Raw genomic sequence first — 16,475 nt, forward strand, 5'->3', positions numbered from 1 at the left:
ATAGAAGGTGTCCTCGGTGTTCATGGAGAGGTAGAGGAGGGTTTGTATCACAGGACAGGACCATGTGAGGTGATAAAAGGTGTCATCGTTGTTCATGGAGAAGTAGAGGAGGGTCTGTATCACAGGACAGGACCATATGAGGTGATAGGTGTCCTCGGTGTTCATGGAGAAGTAGAGGAGGGTTTGTATCACAGAGCAGGACCATGTGAGGTGATCGGTGTCCTCGGTGTTCATGGAGAAGTAGAGGAGGGTTTGTATCACAGGACAGGACCATGTGAGGTGATAGAAGGTGTCCTCGGTGTTCATGGAGAAGTAGAGGGTGGTTTGTATCACAGGACAGGACCATGTGAGGTGATAGAAGGTGTCCTCGGTGTTCATGGAGAAGTAGAGGAGGGTTTGTATCACAGGGCAGGACCATGTGAGGTGATCGGTGTTCATGGAGAAGTAGAGGAGGGTTTGTATCACAGGACAGGACCATGTGAGGTGATCGGTGTCCTTGGTGTTCATGGAGAAGTAGAGGAGGGTTTGTATCACAGGGCAGGACCATGTGAGGTGATCGGTGTTCATGGAGAAGTAGAGGAGGGTTTGTATCACAGGACAGGACCATGTGAGGTGATAGAAGGTGTCCTCGGTGTTCATGGAGAAGTAGAGGAGGGTTTGTATCACAGGACAGGACCATGTGAGGTGATCGGTGTCCTCGGTGTTCATGGAGAAGTAGAGGAGGGTTTGTATCGTAGGGCAGGACCATGTGAGGTGATAGAAGGTGTCCTCGGTGTTCATGGAGAAGTAGAGGAGGGTTTGTATCACAGGACAGGACCATGTGAGGTGATAGAAGGTGTCCTCGGTGTTCATGGAGAAGTAGAGGAGGGTTTGTATCACAGGACAGGACCATGTGAGGTGATAGAAGGTGTCCTCGGTGTTCATGTCCCAGTTCACACCAGTGCAGTCCAATGCGGTTCTTTTCTGCATCAATGCATGCACAGGTTTGTTTTTTCTTTGTTTTTTTTAGATGCCCAGAGTGGGGCTTTAATTGTTACTAAACTTTGCTGGTTGGTTTTTATTGGAGGAGACTCTGTATGACTCTTCCTAAAAAAAACAAACTGCCGGGTGTTGGGATGGACTCCCTCATGTGCAGGAATTATGTCACTCGGGTAAACCAGTGAATGGCCAAAGACACTGAACCCAGAAGGCGGCCGGTCAGGTCTGGAGCGTGAAGGGAGTGACGATGGATGGCTGCCATCAGTCATATCTGGGTGGCTTTTGGCTGGTGTGCTGCTTCCAGGTCTCTGCAGTAATCCAGTGGGAGACTTCCCAGAATTAAGACCGCTCATTGCTGCTCTCTGTCCTTGGGCGGGGGGACTGGCTTGGTGTCCACCCCCTCCTGCACTGGGTGGAGCCTGATGAGGCCCCTCCCACATCTCTGCTCTTTGCACAGACTACAGCACAATAATGATGTTGCTGTTACTTTTACAAGGTAATATCTGTGTTTGTAAAGACATTTGGTGCCCGCAGGGTGGATTTATATCCTTTGTGGCTATTGAGGAATTAATTTAATTGAAGGTTTTTGTGCCTTTTGTAGCTTTAACTATAATATGATATTTTTCAAATATTTACTTGGAATAATAAAAGCCTTTTTCATTCAGTGTTGTGTGCAGAATGTGAGATGTCTTCTGTTGTTTTACAGATCCCCTGGTGATGGGTCCACAGAAAGCCCTGGAAACTATTGGAGCCAACCTCCAGAAGCAGTATGAAAACTGGCAGCCAAGGGTGAGCTCAGTCCCGGTCTAGTCTGCGCCACTTCCAGGGTCTCCTAATCTTCTGGTTTATCATGAAGTGGACCTGTCAGGTCTACTGGTCGTCGTCCGTAAATTCCCGACATGTCCCAATATACAGGAAGCGTATCACCTTCCAGAATGGCTGCCCCCGCCATCATTTAAAAGCGGTCTATCGGCCATCTATCAGCTCTGATCTTCTGACGCACGTTGTCATGGTGCCCTGATTAGGTGACTGTGTCCATAATCACCTCCAGTGTTTATCTCTGTTCTCAATATTTTCAGCTTCACTGATCCAGAACAGGCCATTTAATCTGAAAAGTCAGAGCTCCTAATCTGCATGTTGCTCTGGGTCAGTGACTTGGTACTGAAGCCAGTGGATTACCATGACAGCCAGGGAACTAGCATTTTAGACGTTAGGTGAGTAGCCTCCAAGCTGCCTTGCTACAGGTATTCTGTACAATTCCCTGCATCAGGGTGTTGCTAAGCCCGCTGGCACTGGGCCATGGAAGGGGTTCTCCCAGCCAGCCTCCACATTTATTATCCCCCTTTATTCTACATTATGTGGAGGAGTGGCTCCATCACTTGGCTTTGTGTTGGCCGGGAGAGCTGTGGAAACTGGAAGACCTCACCACTAGAGACCCTGAAAGGTAAAAAAGGCTGAGATGGTCATTCAGCGTGCCGTCAGCCATTCAGAAGTAAATGATCTGTTATCCTTAGAGTGATCTTTGCTGTAAATTCTTATTTGACCAGAGTAATGTCTTGTATTGATCTGGCCAAATGTAGAAAACTTGGCATCGCCAGCCTGGATTTACAGAACATGGAGACAACGTGTGAAGAAAGGAACCATTTGTGTCCTAAAGAGAAGCCCTCTGAGGACACCAAGGGTGGGATTATGTATTAAGTAGGAGCGGGTCTACAATTTTCACACCTCCTCATTTTATCCTTCAATTGGACCTTCACCCTAAAGATCATTTTGTGTTGCCCTGTCTCCTTCCCCTCCCTCTTACAGTAACCTATTTTGTGCTGCAAAGCAGAACTTCCACTTTTCTTGGCTAGGCAAGAAGTTCCCCCCATCCTCGGCGTGTGCGCAGATGTGCTACAGGTTTCGGGTCCTGACAGCCCTGTGGCTGCACATTCGCTGGTTTCTCCAGACATCTCTGCATGCATGGGGTTTCCCATGAACATGAAAGACTTCTAGCAGGGGAGTGCAAAATCTTGCCTTTTCATAGTGATGATGAAAGTGTTGGTGCTCCCTGTTTTGAATATAAATGATGTAGGATCATCCTGACCCTCATAAGAACTGAAGAAGTGGCTTGGAGAAGCTACAAAACATCATCTGCTATACAGAACAAGTCTAGTTGAATGTGACCAACTACTACTGGATCTAACATGACTATAGGACCAACTATTACTAGGTCTGCCATGACCATGAGACCAACTACTACTAGATCTACCATGACCATGAGACCCACTACTACTAGACCTACCATGACCATGAGACCAACTACTACTAGACCTACCATGACCATGAGACCCACTACTACTAGACCTACCATGACCATGAGACCCACTACTACTAGACCTACCATGACCATGAGACCAACTACTACTAGATCTACCATGACTATGAGACGAACTACTATTAGATCCACAATGACCATGAGAACCACTACTACTAGACCTACCATGACCATGAGACCCACTACTACTAAATATACCATGACCATGAGACCCACTACTACTAAATATACCATGACCATGAGACCCACTACTACTAAATATACCATGACCATGAGACCCACTACTACTAGACCTACCATGACCATGAGACCAACTACTACTAGATCTACCATGACTATGAGACGAACTACTATTAGATCCACAATGACCATGAGAACCACTACTACTAGACCTACCATGACCATGAGACCCACTACTACTAAATATACCATGACCATGAGACCCACTACTACTAAATATACCATGACCATGAGACCCACTACTACTAAATATACCATGACCATGAGACCCACTACTACTAAATATACCATGACCATGAGACCCACTACTACTAAATATACCATGACCATGAGACCCACTACTACTAAATATACCATGACCATGAGACCCACTACTACTAGACCTACCATGACCATGAGACCAACTACTACTAGATCCACAATGACCCTGAGACCAAATACTGCTAGATCCACAATGACCCTGAGACCAAATACTGCTAGATCTACCATGACCATGAGAACCACTACTACTAGACCTACCATGACCATGAGACCCACTATTACTAGATATACCATGACTATGAGACCAACTACTACTAGATCTACCATGACTATGAGACCAACTACTACTAGATCCACAATGACCCTGAGACCAAATACTGCTAGATCTACCATGACCATGAGAACCACTACTACTAGACCTACCATGACCATGAGACCCACTACTACTAGATATACCATGACTATGAGACCAACTACTACTAGATCCACAATGACCCTGAGACCAAATACTGCTAGATCTACCATGACCATGAGAACCACTACTACTAGACCTACCATGACCATGAGACCAACTTCTACTAGATCCACAATGACCCTGAGAACCACTACTACTAGATCTACCATAACCATGAGACACACTACTACTAGATCCACAATGACCCTGAGACCAAATACTGCTAGATCTACCATGAGACCCACTACTACTAGATCTAGCAGTATTTGGTCTCAGGGTCATTGTGGATCTACCATGACACCAACTACTGCTAGATCTAACATGGCCATGAGACCCACTACTACTAGATCCACAATGACTCTGAGACCAAATACTGCTAGATCTACCATGACACCAACTACTGCTAGATCTAACATGGCTATGAGATCAACTGCTGCTAGACATACCATGACCATAAGGCCAGCTACCACTGTATCCACAATGACCATAAGACCAACTACTACTACTAGATGTGAAGAGAGATTTGTGAGACCCAGATTGTAGATTCATTAAAACGTCTGATACAATCAGTTAGTAGCACACAGAGACGGTGTGAATTTGAGCAATGTATGAATCAGTCCTTCAGAGAGGACCTCAGCACTGTCCCTGTTCCAGCAGAATTAGGCCACTGTATGTGCAATGGATGATCTCTGGGTGTGTGCGGAGAATGGTGTGGGATTTGCTGTGTTACTCAATCTTCACACACAAAACACACCTTGTCTGCAGGACAAAGCAATATTCTACAGAGTATGGTCCAATCCCTGGGGTGTGATAGCGCTCATTTTTAGAAGTGTATTGTGTTATTGGCAGCCAGGGAAGACACAACACTGAATGTGTGCAAGACTACCAGAGGAGGAGATGGAGGTGAGAAGGGGTCCTTCAATGAATTACCTTCTTCTGGACAAAGAAGGTCTTTATGTTGAAAATCAGGTTTTAATAAAGAAATATTGCGAATTGTAATGGATTGTCCCATATGCAAATCAGCTGAGCTGCCGCAATGCATTTTGGGAGCAGTGACTGGCCACACCAGTGTTTTGAATGATTGCTATGAAAATATCCTCACCGGTAGCCTGTGTTCGATGAACTCCATCTCTGTCATTGCTTACAAAGATGGATGGACGAAGTGAGGACAAATGTGAGAATGTTACCCCCGGCTACCAGAAGAAAATCTGATAGTTGCTCTCAGTTACCACTCAGTTGCAGTTTATTTTATGTTCATCCTTCAAGAATCTTGTCATGAGGGCCCTTTTTAGGGGCACATTTCCATTTTTGTGTTGCGTTAATGGTTGGGACAACCTACTGAAATCTATGAGCAGTCACATTGACCATACAAATTGGTGCAGCTGTTTGCAGTTAGGAGCCCCCAGGTCCAGCCTTGTTGGTAGGATGTGACAACCATTGGACATTCCCAGCATTAGTGAAGTGAGCAGCTACCCCTACTGAGCAGCCATCCCTCCTAGATTGTAAGCTCGAAAGAGTAGGGCCATCTAACCCCTCGTGTACTGTTGTTGTTGCTGTTCTGTTTCTTGTATCGCCCCCCCTCTATTGTACAGCGCTGAGTAAACCCTTTGGCGCTATATAAACTCCATGTAATAATAATAATAATTTTATTCAGAACTACCCTTTTGAGGGCACTAGAGCTTGAGCCTGCAGCCAACCCACCACCATGGGGATGTTCTATGGCTTTGTGTTTCTGGTCAGGTTTAGCAGCGGTGCTCGACCCCCTTAGGTGTTCCCTTCCAGAGCTCAGCTGGTAGAGGACTGTAGAGACTCGACCCCCTTAGGTGTTCCCTTCCAGAGCTCAGCTGGTAGAGGACTGTAGAGACTCGACCCCCTTAGGTGTTCCCTTCCAGAGCTCAGCTGGTAGAGGACTGTAGAGACTCGATCCCCTTAGGTGTTCCCTTCCAGAGCTCAGCTGGTAGAGGACTATAGAGACTCGATCCCCTTAGGTGTTCCCTTCCAGAGCTCAGCTGGTAGAGGACTGTAGAGACTCGACCCCCTTAGGTGTTCCCTTCCAGAGCTCAGCTGGTAGAGGACTGTAGAGACTCGACCCCCTTAGGTGTTCCCTTCCAGAGCTCAGCTGGTAGAGGACTATAGAGACTCGATCCCCTTAGGTGTTCCCTTCCAGAGCTCAGCTGGTAGAGGACTGTAGAGACTCGACCCCCTTAGGTGTTCCCTTCCAGAGCTCAGCTGGTAGAGGACTGTAGAGACTCGACCCCCTTAGGTGTTCCCTTCCAGAGCTCAGCTGGTAGAGGACTATAGAGACTCGATCCCCTTAGGTGTTCCCTTCCAGAGCTCAGCTGGTAGAGGACTGTAGAGACTCGACCCCCTTAGGTGTTCCCTTCCAGAGCTCAGCTGGTAGAGGACTATAGAGACTCGATCCCCTTAGGTGTTCCCTTCCAGAGCTCAGCTGGTAGAGGACTGTAGAAACTCGACCCCCTTAGGTGTTCCCTTCCAGAGCTCAGCTGGTAGAGGACTATAGAGACTCGATCCCCTTAGGTGTTCCCTTCCAGAGCTCAGCTGGTAGAGGACTGTAGAGACTCGACCCCCTTAGGTGTTCCCTTCCAGAGCTCAGCTGGTAGAGGACTGTAGAAACTCGACCCCCTTAGGTGTTCCCTTCCAGAGCTCAGCTGGTAGAGGACTATAGAGACTCGATCCCCTTAGGTGTTCCCTTCCAGAGCTCAGCTGGTAGAGGACTGTAGAGACTCGACCCCCTTAGGGCCCAGAGCACTCTGGTAAAGACTTCTGGCCCATCTGGTGGCCCGGTTCCTATGCTCTTTTGTTTGGACGATATATTAGACCTATATGGACCATCTTATGAACTTAGGCTAATGCTGTTTGGTAGGAAATCTTTTACTCTATTAGTCATGGATGTTTTCATGCTTTTATTTTATACTTCTTGTTTGAGAGGTTCCTGTACTTGGAGACTCCACATCTGTAATACCCATGTCTTCCCTGTAGGAGGAGGCTTCTCCTCCCCAACCTTTCTGCCTGCAGCTGACCTATGCCGGGGTCTTTCCTCACTTCCACTCTCCATAGCTTGGCCCAGTCTGATGGATGGGGTACTGGCCCTTAGTTTACAAAGTTTGGGGGCCTCTACTTTAGAGGAATCTTCCAGAAAGCAGAGTGCCTGTGTGATAGACCTCCAGTGGAAGACGTTTTTGTTCTCTGACTCCCAGGCTTTGTACTTACTTCAGCTTCACTGCCACTGATGCCTCCTCCCAAGAAGAAGTTCTCATCCTGCAAGTCAGAGAAGTGCGTCTTCCATCTGGAGCTTCTAATGCGAGTAATTTGCTTCCTGACAGGTTTGCTTTAATGTCACCGGTGTCCGTCTTTGTAGATTGTGAGGCGCTAACTATCGTATCAAAGCCAAGCGTTCTGCGGGTGGATTCCCTTTAAAGATGAAGCACAAAGCGGCCGTCTCGGCAGGAGGAGAGAGAGGAGCTCTGACCTCACGTTGTCAATGCACCGAGGAGTTATTCCGCGCATAATCACACCATTGCCCCAGAACTCAAGTGGAGCCTTTTGATCGTCCGCTCTCACATTATTTAATTGCTCCCTCCGTTTCTTTTTTTAGCAGCTAATCTGGCAGAATAGTCCCCGGGCAGGGAGGGAGTTAAGCGTGGAGCCCAGGTTTTCTCTCCTCTGATCACTCGGCAAAGGGGAGCCATTGGAAGGCCGGGCACGTTCCTCTTTATTGCACTCCATGGGGCGCTCACATTTTTTTTTTCTCCTGCAGTAATAAACTGAAGTTGATGTGCCATCCACAATAACACAATGCAAGCAAGCTGGGCTCAAGAGGGGCGCGGGCAAACCGCTAGTCAGTCCTCCTAACTCCACCAATGACTTAAAGAGGACCGGTCAGTAACTTTACAAATCTGCACAATATACAGCAGCACCATATCCCTTTTATCATAATAAAGTCATTCTTGAGCTCCGGTCCCATGACTGTGTCTAGGCTGCTGGCAGGAGGAAGCATTTCCTCAGCCTCCCCTTCCATGGTGATCAGACTGTACATTGTAACTTTGTAGAAGGACGAGAAAGCATTTCCTCAGTCTCGCCTCCCCCAGTGATCAGACTGTACATTGTAACTTTATAGAAGGATGATAAAGCATTTTCTCAGCCTCCCCTCCCCCAGTGATCAGACTGTAGATTGTAACTTTATAGAAGGAGGAGGAGGCATTTCCTCAGTCTCCCCTCCCCCAGTGATCGGACTGTGCATTGTAACGTAGGGGACATTGGGGGGTAGGGGCTTGTCAGACAGGTCTGGGTAGGAAGCTCCAGAGAGACTCTGGAGAAGGCCTTGAGGAGAGCATGAGAGAAGGTGACACAAGAGCTATGGTGGAGGTCTTTGGAGGACCAAGGTGAATGGTTTGGTTGGTATTTTGAGACACGGTTGGCAATGTAGATGGGGCCGAGCTGTAGATGGCTTTGTAGGTGGTCAGTCGTATTTTGAGTTTTATTGGTTGGCTGAGAGGAGGCCAGTGGCAGGATTGGCAGACACCAAATGGCTAGTAAGGTGTATGAGTTTGACCGCATTCATGATAGACTGAAGGGGGGGATAGCCTATGTAGAGGTCAGCCAATGAGGAGGGAGTTGCAGTAGCCAAGGTGAGAGATAACCAGGGAATTAGTAGCTTTGTGGTGTCGTTGACCAAGAGGGGGAAGTCGTATATAGGAGATGTTATGGCGGTAAGGTTTGGACAGGGATTAGATGTGGGGGTGAGAGTGAAGGTCAGAGTTCAGGGTTACACCTAACACCCTGGCATGAGGGGCAGGACTGAGCAGTGCCATCAGTCTTGATGGTGAAGTCCCGAGAGGGGTTACAGGGCGGTTGGAGAAATGCTGATTGATATTATACAAAGGAGAAATGTCCACACTCAACTTCCACTTTTTGAATTTTCCATCTGTACCTGACCCCCAGGACCACAGAAATGTCCTAAATGGTGAGCGCTTTTCACCGAAAGGGTTTTTTATTGAACTCACATTTAGGTTTCATTAAGGCTCATGATGATGGCGACATACTTGCCCATGGTTCTTGGTGGGTTCTCCTGGAGCTTGCTCACCATATATGAGGGTAGGGTTGTTGGAGAACTTTGTGAAGTTTTTCTGAAGGTTCATGTGGCTGGAATAGTCTGCAGTACGAGACGCTCGGCTTTCAGCCTCTTTATTCTGCCATTCTGTAGAAAGCCTTTCTTTATGGAGCCTTTTTCAAGGCGTTGCTAAGCAATGTCTATAATGTATAAGGCCTGTTCCCTCATAATGGCTCAGGCCCCTCTGAACTCAATAAATGGAGAAGTAGGAGCAAGCATTATGACACCTATAGCAACATGTTGGTTTGTGGAGAGAAACATTGACGGGTTGAGAGAGAGAGCGAGACTGCGGCTTCTGTCGTGCTGAAGAGCGCTGCTCAAGTGTTCGGAGAAAATGTTGTTTGGTCCTTTGCTTTGTGTGGGATTCTGGCCTTAAAGGGATATTTTCTGAGTACATATCTGACATTTCCTTTATGTTGGCATTACATTTTTCACAAACCTGGACAATCCAGACTGAGCACATGATAGATACATACTGAGATATCACTGGGATGAAACCTGAAATCAGAGCGAGCCGTCTCCGGGATAAAAACCGCAAATCTGAGCGAGCCGTCTCCGGGATGAAAACCTGAAATCAGAGCGAGACGTCTCCAGGATGAAAACCTGAAATCAGAGCGAGACGTCTCCAGGATGAAAACCTGAAATCAGAGCGAGACGTCTCCGGGATGAAACCTGAAATCAGAGCGAGACGTCTCCGGGATGAAACCTGAAATCAGAGCGAGACGTCTCCAGGATGAAAACCTGAAATCAGAGCGAGACGTCTCCGGGATGAAAACCTGAAATCTGAGCGAGCCGTCTCCAGGATGAAAACCTGAAATCAGAGCGAGACGTCTCCAGGATGAAAACCTGAAATCAGAGCGAGACGTCTCCAGGATGAAAACCTGAAATCAGAGCGAGACGTCTCCAGGATGAAAACCTGAAATCAGAGCGAGATGTCTCCGGGATGAAACCTGAAATCAGAGCGAGACGTCTCCAGGATGAAAACCTGAAATCAGAGCGAGCCGTCTCCGGGATGAAAACTGCAAATCAGAACGAGACGTCTCCGGGATGAAATCCGCAAATCAGAGCAAGACATCTCCGGGATGAAAACCGCAAATCAGAGCGAGCCGTCTCTGGGATGAAATCCGCAAATCAGAGCGAGACGTCTCCGGGATGAAAACCTGAAATCAGAGCGAGCCGTCTCCGGGATGAAAACCTGAAATCAGAGCGAGACGTCTCCGGGATGAAAACCTGAAATCAGAGCGAGACGTCTCCGGGATGAAAACCTGAAATCAGAGCGAGACGTCTCCGGGATGAAAACCTGAAATCAGAGCGAGACGTCTCCGGGATGGAAACCTGAAATCAGAGCGAGACGTCTCCGGGATGAAAACCTGAAATCAGAGCGAGACGTCTCCGGGATGAAAACCTGAAATCAGAGCGAGACGTCTCCGGGATGAAAACCTGAAATCAGAGCGAGACGTCTCCGGGATGAAAACCTGAAATCAGAGCGAGACGTCTCCGGGATGAAAACCTGAAATCAGAGCGAGACGTCTCCGGGATGAAAACCTGAAATCAGAGCGAGACGTCTCCGGGATGAAAACCTGAAATCAGAGCGAGCCGTCTCCGGGATGAAAACCTGAAATCAGAGCGAGCCGTCTCCGGGATGAAAACCTGAATTCAGAGCGAGCCGTCTCCGGGATGAAAACCGCAAATCAGAGCGAGACGTCTCTGGGATGAAAACCGCAAATCAGAGCGAGACGTCTCTGGGATGAAAACCGCAAATCAGAGCGAGACGTCTCCGGGATGAAAACCGCAAATCAGAGCGAGACGTCTCTGGGATGAAAACCTGAAATCAGAGCGAGACGTCTCCGGGATGAAAACCTGAAATCAGAACGAGACGTCTCCGGAATGGAAACCTGAAATCAGAGCGAGCCGTCTCCGGGATGAAAACCTGAAATCAGAGCGAGCCGTCTCCGGGATGAAAACCGCAAATCAGAGCGAGACGTCTCCGCGATGAAATCCGCAAATCAGAGCGAGCCGTCTCCGGGATGAAATCCGCAAATCAGAGCGAAACGTCTCCGGAATGAAATCCGCAAATCAGAGCGAGACGTCTCCGGGATGAAATCCGCAAATCAGAGCGAGCCGTCTCCCGGGATGAAATCCGCAAATCAGAGCGAGCCGTCTCCGGGATGAAATCCGCAAATCAGAGCGAGCCGTCTCCGGGATGAAATCCGCAAATCAGAGCGAGACGTCTCCGGGATGAAAACCTGAAATCAGAGCGAGCCGTCTCCGGGATGAAAACCTGAAATCAGAGCGAGCCGTCTCCGGGATGAAAACCGCAAATCAGAGCGAGACGTCTCTGGGATGAAAACCGCAAATCAGAGCGAGACGTCTCTGGGATGAAAACCTGAAATCAGAGTGAGCCGTCTCCAGGATGAAAACCGCAAATCAGAGCGAGACGTCTCCGGGATGAAAACCTGAAATCAGAGCGAGACGTCTCCGGGATGAAAACCTGAAATCAGAACGAGACGTCTCCGGAATGGAAACCTGAAATCAGAGCGAGCCGTCTCCGGGATGAAAACCTGAAATCAGAGCGAGCCGTCTCTGGGATGAAATCCACAAATCAGAGCGAGACGTCTCCGGGATGAAAACCGCAAATCAGAGCAAGACGTCTCCGCGATGAAATCCGCAAATCAGAGCGAGACGTCTCCGGAATGAAATCCGCAAATCAGAGCGAGACGTCTCCGGGATGAAATCCGCAAATCAGAGCGAGCCGTCTCCGGGATGAAATCCGCAAATCAGAGCGAGACGTCTCCGGAATGAAATCCGCAAATCAGAGCGAGACGTCTCCGGGATGAAATCCGCAAATCAGAGCGAGCCGTCTCCCGGGATGAAATCCGCAAATCAGAGCGAGCCGTCTCCGGGATGAAATCCGCAAATCAGAGCGAGCCGTCTCCGGGATGAAATCCGCAAATCAGAGCGAGCCGTCTCCGGGATGAAATCCGCAAATCAGAGTGAGCCGTCTCCGGGATGAAAACCGCAAATCAGAGCGAGACGTCTCTGGGATGAAAACCTGAAATCAGAACGAGACGTCTCCGGAATGGAAACCTGAAATCAGAGCGAGACGTCTCCGCGATGAAATCCGCAAATCAGAGCGAGCCGTCTCCGGGATGAAAACCGCAAATCAGAGCGAGACGTCTCCGGGATGAAAACCTGAAATCAGAGCGAGACGTCTCCGGGATGAAAACCTGAAATCAGAGCGAGCCGTCTCCGGGATGAAAACCGCAAATCAGAGCGAGACGTCTCTGGGATGAAAACCGCAAATCAGAGCGAGACGTCTCTGGGATGAAAACCTGAAATCAGAGTGAGCCGTCTCCAGGATGAAAACCGCAAATCAGAGCGAGACGTCTCCGGGATGAAAACCTGAAATCAGAGCGAGACGTCTCCGGGATGAAAACCTGAAATCAGAACGAGACGTCTCCGGAATGGAAACCTGAAATCAGAGCGAGCCGTCTCCGGGATGAAAACCTGAAATCAGAGCGAGCCGTCTCTGGGATGAAATCCACAAATCAGAGCGAGACGTCTCCGGGATGAAAACCGCAAATCAGAGCAAGACGTCTCCGCGATGAAATCCGCAAATCAGAGCGAGACGTCTCCGGAATGAAATCCGCAAATCAGAGCGAGACGTCTCCGGGATGAAATCCGCAAATCAGAGCGAGACGTCTCCGGGATGAAATCCGCAAATCAGAGCGAGACGTCTCCGGGATGAAATCCGCAAATCAGAGCGAGCCGTCTCCCGGGATGAAATCCGCAAATCAGAGCGAGCCGTCTCCGGGATGAAATCCGCAAATCAGAGCGAGCCGTCTCCGGGATGAAATCCGCAAATCAGAGCGAGCCGTCTCCGGGATGAAATCCGCAAATCAGAGTGAGCCGTCTCCGGGATGAAAACCGCAAATCAGAGCGAGACGTCTCTGGGATGAAAACCTGAAATCAGAACGAGACGTCTCCGGAATGGAAACCTGAAATCAGAGCGAGACGTCTCCGCGATGAAATCCGCAAATCAGAGCGAGCCGTCTCCGGGATGAAATCCGCAAATCAGAGCGAGACTTCTCCGGAATGAAATCCGCAAATCAGAGCGAGACGTCTCCGGGATGAAATCCGCAAATCAGAGTGAGCCGTCTCCGGGATGAAAACCGCAAATCAGAGCGAGACGTCTCTGGGATGAAAACCTGAAATCAGAGCGAGCCGTCTCCGGGATGAAAACCGCAAATCAGAGCGAGACGTCTCCGGGATGAAAACCTGAAATCAGAACGAGACGTCTCCGGGATGAAAACCTGAAATCAGAACGAGACGTCTCCGGAATGGAAACCTGAAATCAGAGCGAGCCGTCTCCGGGATGAAAACCTGAAATCAGAGTGAGCCGTCTCCGGGATGAAATCCACAAATCAGAGCAAGACGTCTCCGGGATGGAAACCTGAAATCAGAGCGAGACGTCTCTGGGATGAAAACCGCAAATCAGAGCGAGACATCTCTGGGATGAAATCCGCAAATCAGAGCGAGACGTCTCCGGGATGAAAACCTGAAATCAGAGCGAGACGTCTCTGGGATGAAAACCTGAAATCAGCGAGACGTCTCCGGGATGAAAGCCGCAAATCAGAGCGAGACGTCTCCAGGGTGAAAACCTGAAATCAGAGCGAGACGTCTCCGGGGTGAAAACCTGAAATCAGAGCGAGACGTCTCCGGGGTGAAAACCTGAAATCAGAGCGAGCCGTCTCCGGGATGAAAACCTGAAATCAGAACGAGACGTCTCCGGGGTGAAAACCTGAAATCAGAGCGAGACGTCTCCGGGATGAAAGCCGCAAATCAGAGCGAGAAGCTGCACAGATACAGGCGAGCTAATGAGATTTGTAATTGTCGGCTTTTCAGGGCAAGTTGACATTGCTCTCTTCTTTTCTCTGAGCCTCCTTATTGGTCCCTGAATTTGAAGGTGGAGTCACACTGACCTGCACATGGAAATTTCAGCTTAATTTTATGTTACGGTAAATTCTGGTTTTAAAAAAAAATAAAATTCTATTCCAGTTCTCCTTCTTGTCTCAGAAACACCCTTCCATTGCTCTGAGCTGCCTCCAAGTTACTGATTTTATTTGTCTCTGTGATCTGACTTTGTTAGAGGGTGGCTACATTCATTCTCCTCGGTCCCCCTGCCCTGCCCCCACTGTTTGTAGGGACATAGCCATGGAGTCTTGGTCACATTGTATGTAGGAAGGTGCAATTCAGATCACCAGGGACATGCAGTTCCGGGTGCCGGGCAGGTAGGTTTATTGTTTGTCTTTGGCCCTGCTGAAGGTAAGCAGAAGGGCCCGCCTGTCAGTTGTAAGCATTCAGGTGGCAGCGCTGCCCCCTGATTGCTTCCACACAGCCCACAGTGCCAGTCGCTGCCCCCCTGCTCGCTATATGTTCCGGCCTCCGTTTGCCCATCTGCGGGCCCGGGACCAGTCAGAGGGTGCCGGCGGTATGTCAGGATAGGGAGGAGAGCGGACACATCCTCTCCCCTCCCCTTCCGGGTCCCCATTGACAGATTCCTGGCCATCAAGGCTGGTAAAGTATGTAATGTGCTCTGATGTGGCCTGCATTGCATTCAGTGGAGCACAGGGCGGGAATTGCAGGGACTTATAGACCCTGGATGTCTAAAAAAAAAAAAAAAAAAGTTGCACTATGGCAAATAACTGCCCCCCCCCCCGCATTTTTTCAAGGCCCCCCACCCCCACATGTGTACGCATGCACATGTAAACGCACGCAATGGGGTGCCTACACATGAAAATGTCGATTGCAATACACATGTTACATATCGCCGTGCACGCCAGGATGAGAGCGATCATTCTAGCAGCAGACGTCCTCTGTAACGTGGAACTCATGACCTATAAGGGGCTTTAAAGGTGTTGACCTGTAGAAAATATAGGGGACTGAAGTGTGTTGCCATTTCATGAGCGTATGCAAATTTACGGTTTGACATGTTGGATATCTAATTACTCGATGCAACGTCGACTTTTATATTTTACAAAAAAATGGGATAATTTATTGCTTTCTTGTGCCCTAAAATTAACGTAAGTGTATTTTTTGCTGAAATTTTGCGTTTCCTAGACCTTCATGATAATATTGTGCGACATAAAAAAATTGGAGCTACCGCTATTTTGTTCTCTGGGGTCTCGGCTTTCAGAAAATATATCATGTTGGGGGTTTTGTGTGCAAAACGTGTGCAAAAACTGCTCTGGCAACGAAATGGATAAAGGATAAGCCAGACACGCCCATTTCCTGACGAGCAGCCAATCGGTGCTCATTACACTGCAAGGTCTCCCCCCCTCCCTGCTAGTTCCCACGGAGTTGGAGAATGGCGGGGGAGGAGAGGAGAGAAACAAGCTGCCATAAAACCCCTTTCATTTTTAAAAGCCCTGACATTCCGTAAAGCACCTCAGATTTAAATACAGTTTTGGTTAAAATGTATTGATTTTTATCAGGACAAGTAGATTGGACCCCGAATTAGTCCCTGGACAAGCATTTTTTTTTTTTAATTTCCACACCCCTGAATGTAGCCACCCTGCCTTGGTCCCACTGTATGTAGGAATGTAGCCACCCTGCCTTGGTTCCTCTGTATGGAGGAATGTAGCCACCCTGCCTTGGTTCCTCTGTATGGAGGAATGTAGCCACCCTGCCTTGGTTCCTCTGTATGGAGGAATGTAGCCACCCTGCCTTGGTTCCTCTGTATGTAGGGATGTAGCCACCCTGTCTTGGTTCCTCTGTATGTAGGAATGTAGCCACCCTGCCTTGGTTCCTCTGTATGGAGGAATGTAGCCACCCTGCCTTGGTTCCTCTGTATGGAGGAATGTAGCCACCCTGCCTTGGTTCCTCTGTATGTAGGAATGTAGCCACCCTGCCTTGGTTCCTCTGTATGTAGGAATGTATCCATCCTGCCTTGTTTCCTCTGTATGTAGCCACCCTGCCTTGGTTCCTCTGTATGTAGGAATGTAGCCACCCTGCCTTGGTTCCTCTGTATGTAGGAATAGTATCCATCCTGCCTTGTTTCCTCTGTATGTAGCCACCCTGCCTTGGTCCCACTG

At 48.8% G+C, this 16,475-nt stretch overlaps 1 protein-coding gene across 1 annotated transcript in view; it reads left to right on the top strand.

Annotated features, from left to right (window-relative positions):
* Positions 1-1,684: 1,684 nt before the first annotated feature.
* Positions 1,685-16,475, top strand: part of LOC149451941 (regulatory-associated protein of mTOR-like) — a gene marked incomplete at its 5' end in the record, with an annotated part of 132,827 nt that continues 118,036 nt past the window's right edge. The window contains one exon of the mRNA XM_089689949.1: positions 1,685-1,767. Within this exon, the coding sequence (XP_089546075.1) occupies positions 1,685-1,767 (83 nt within the window). The remainder of the gene's footprint in view (positions 1,768-16,475) is intronic.

This window comes from Staurois parvus, unplaced genomic scaffold, assembly GCF_062004578.1.
Source record: "Staurois parvus isolate SC_StPar_1 unplaced genomic scaffold, SC_StPar_1.0 ptg000504l, whole genome shotgun sequence".
NCBI classification, from domain to species: domain Eukaryota; kingdom Metazoa; phylum Chordata; class Amphibia; order Anura; family Ranidae; genus Staurois; species Staurois parvus.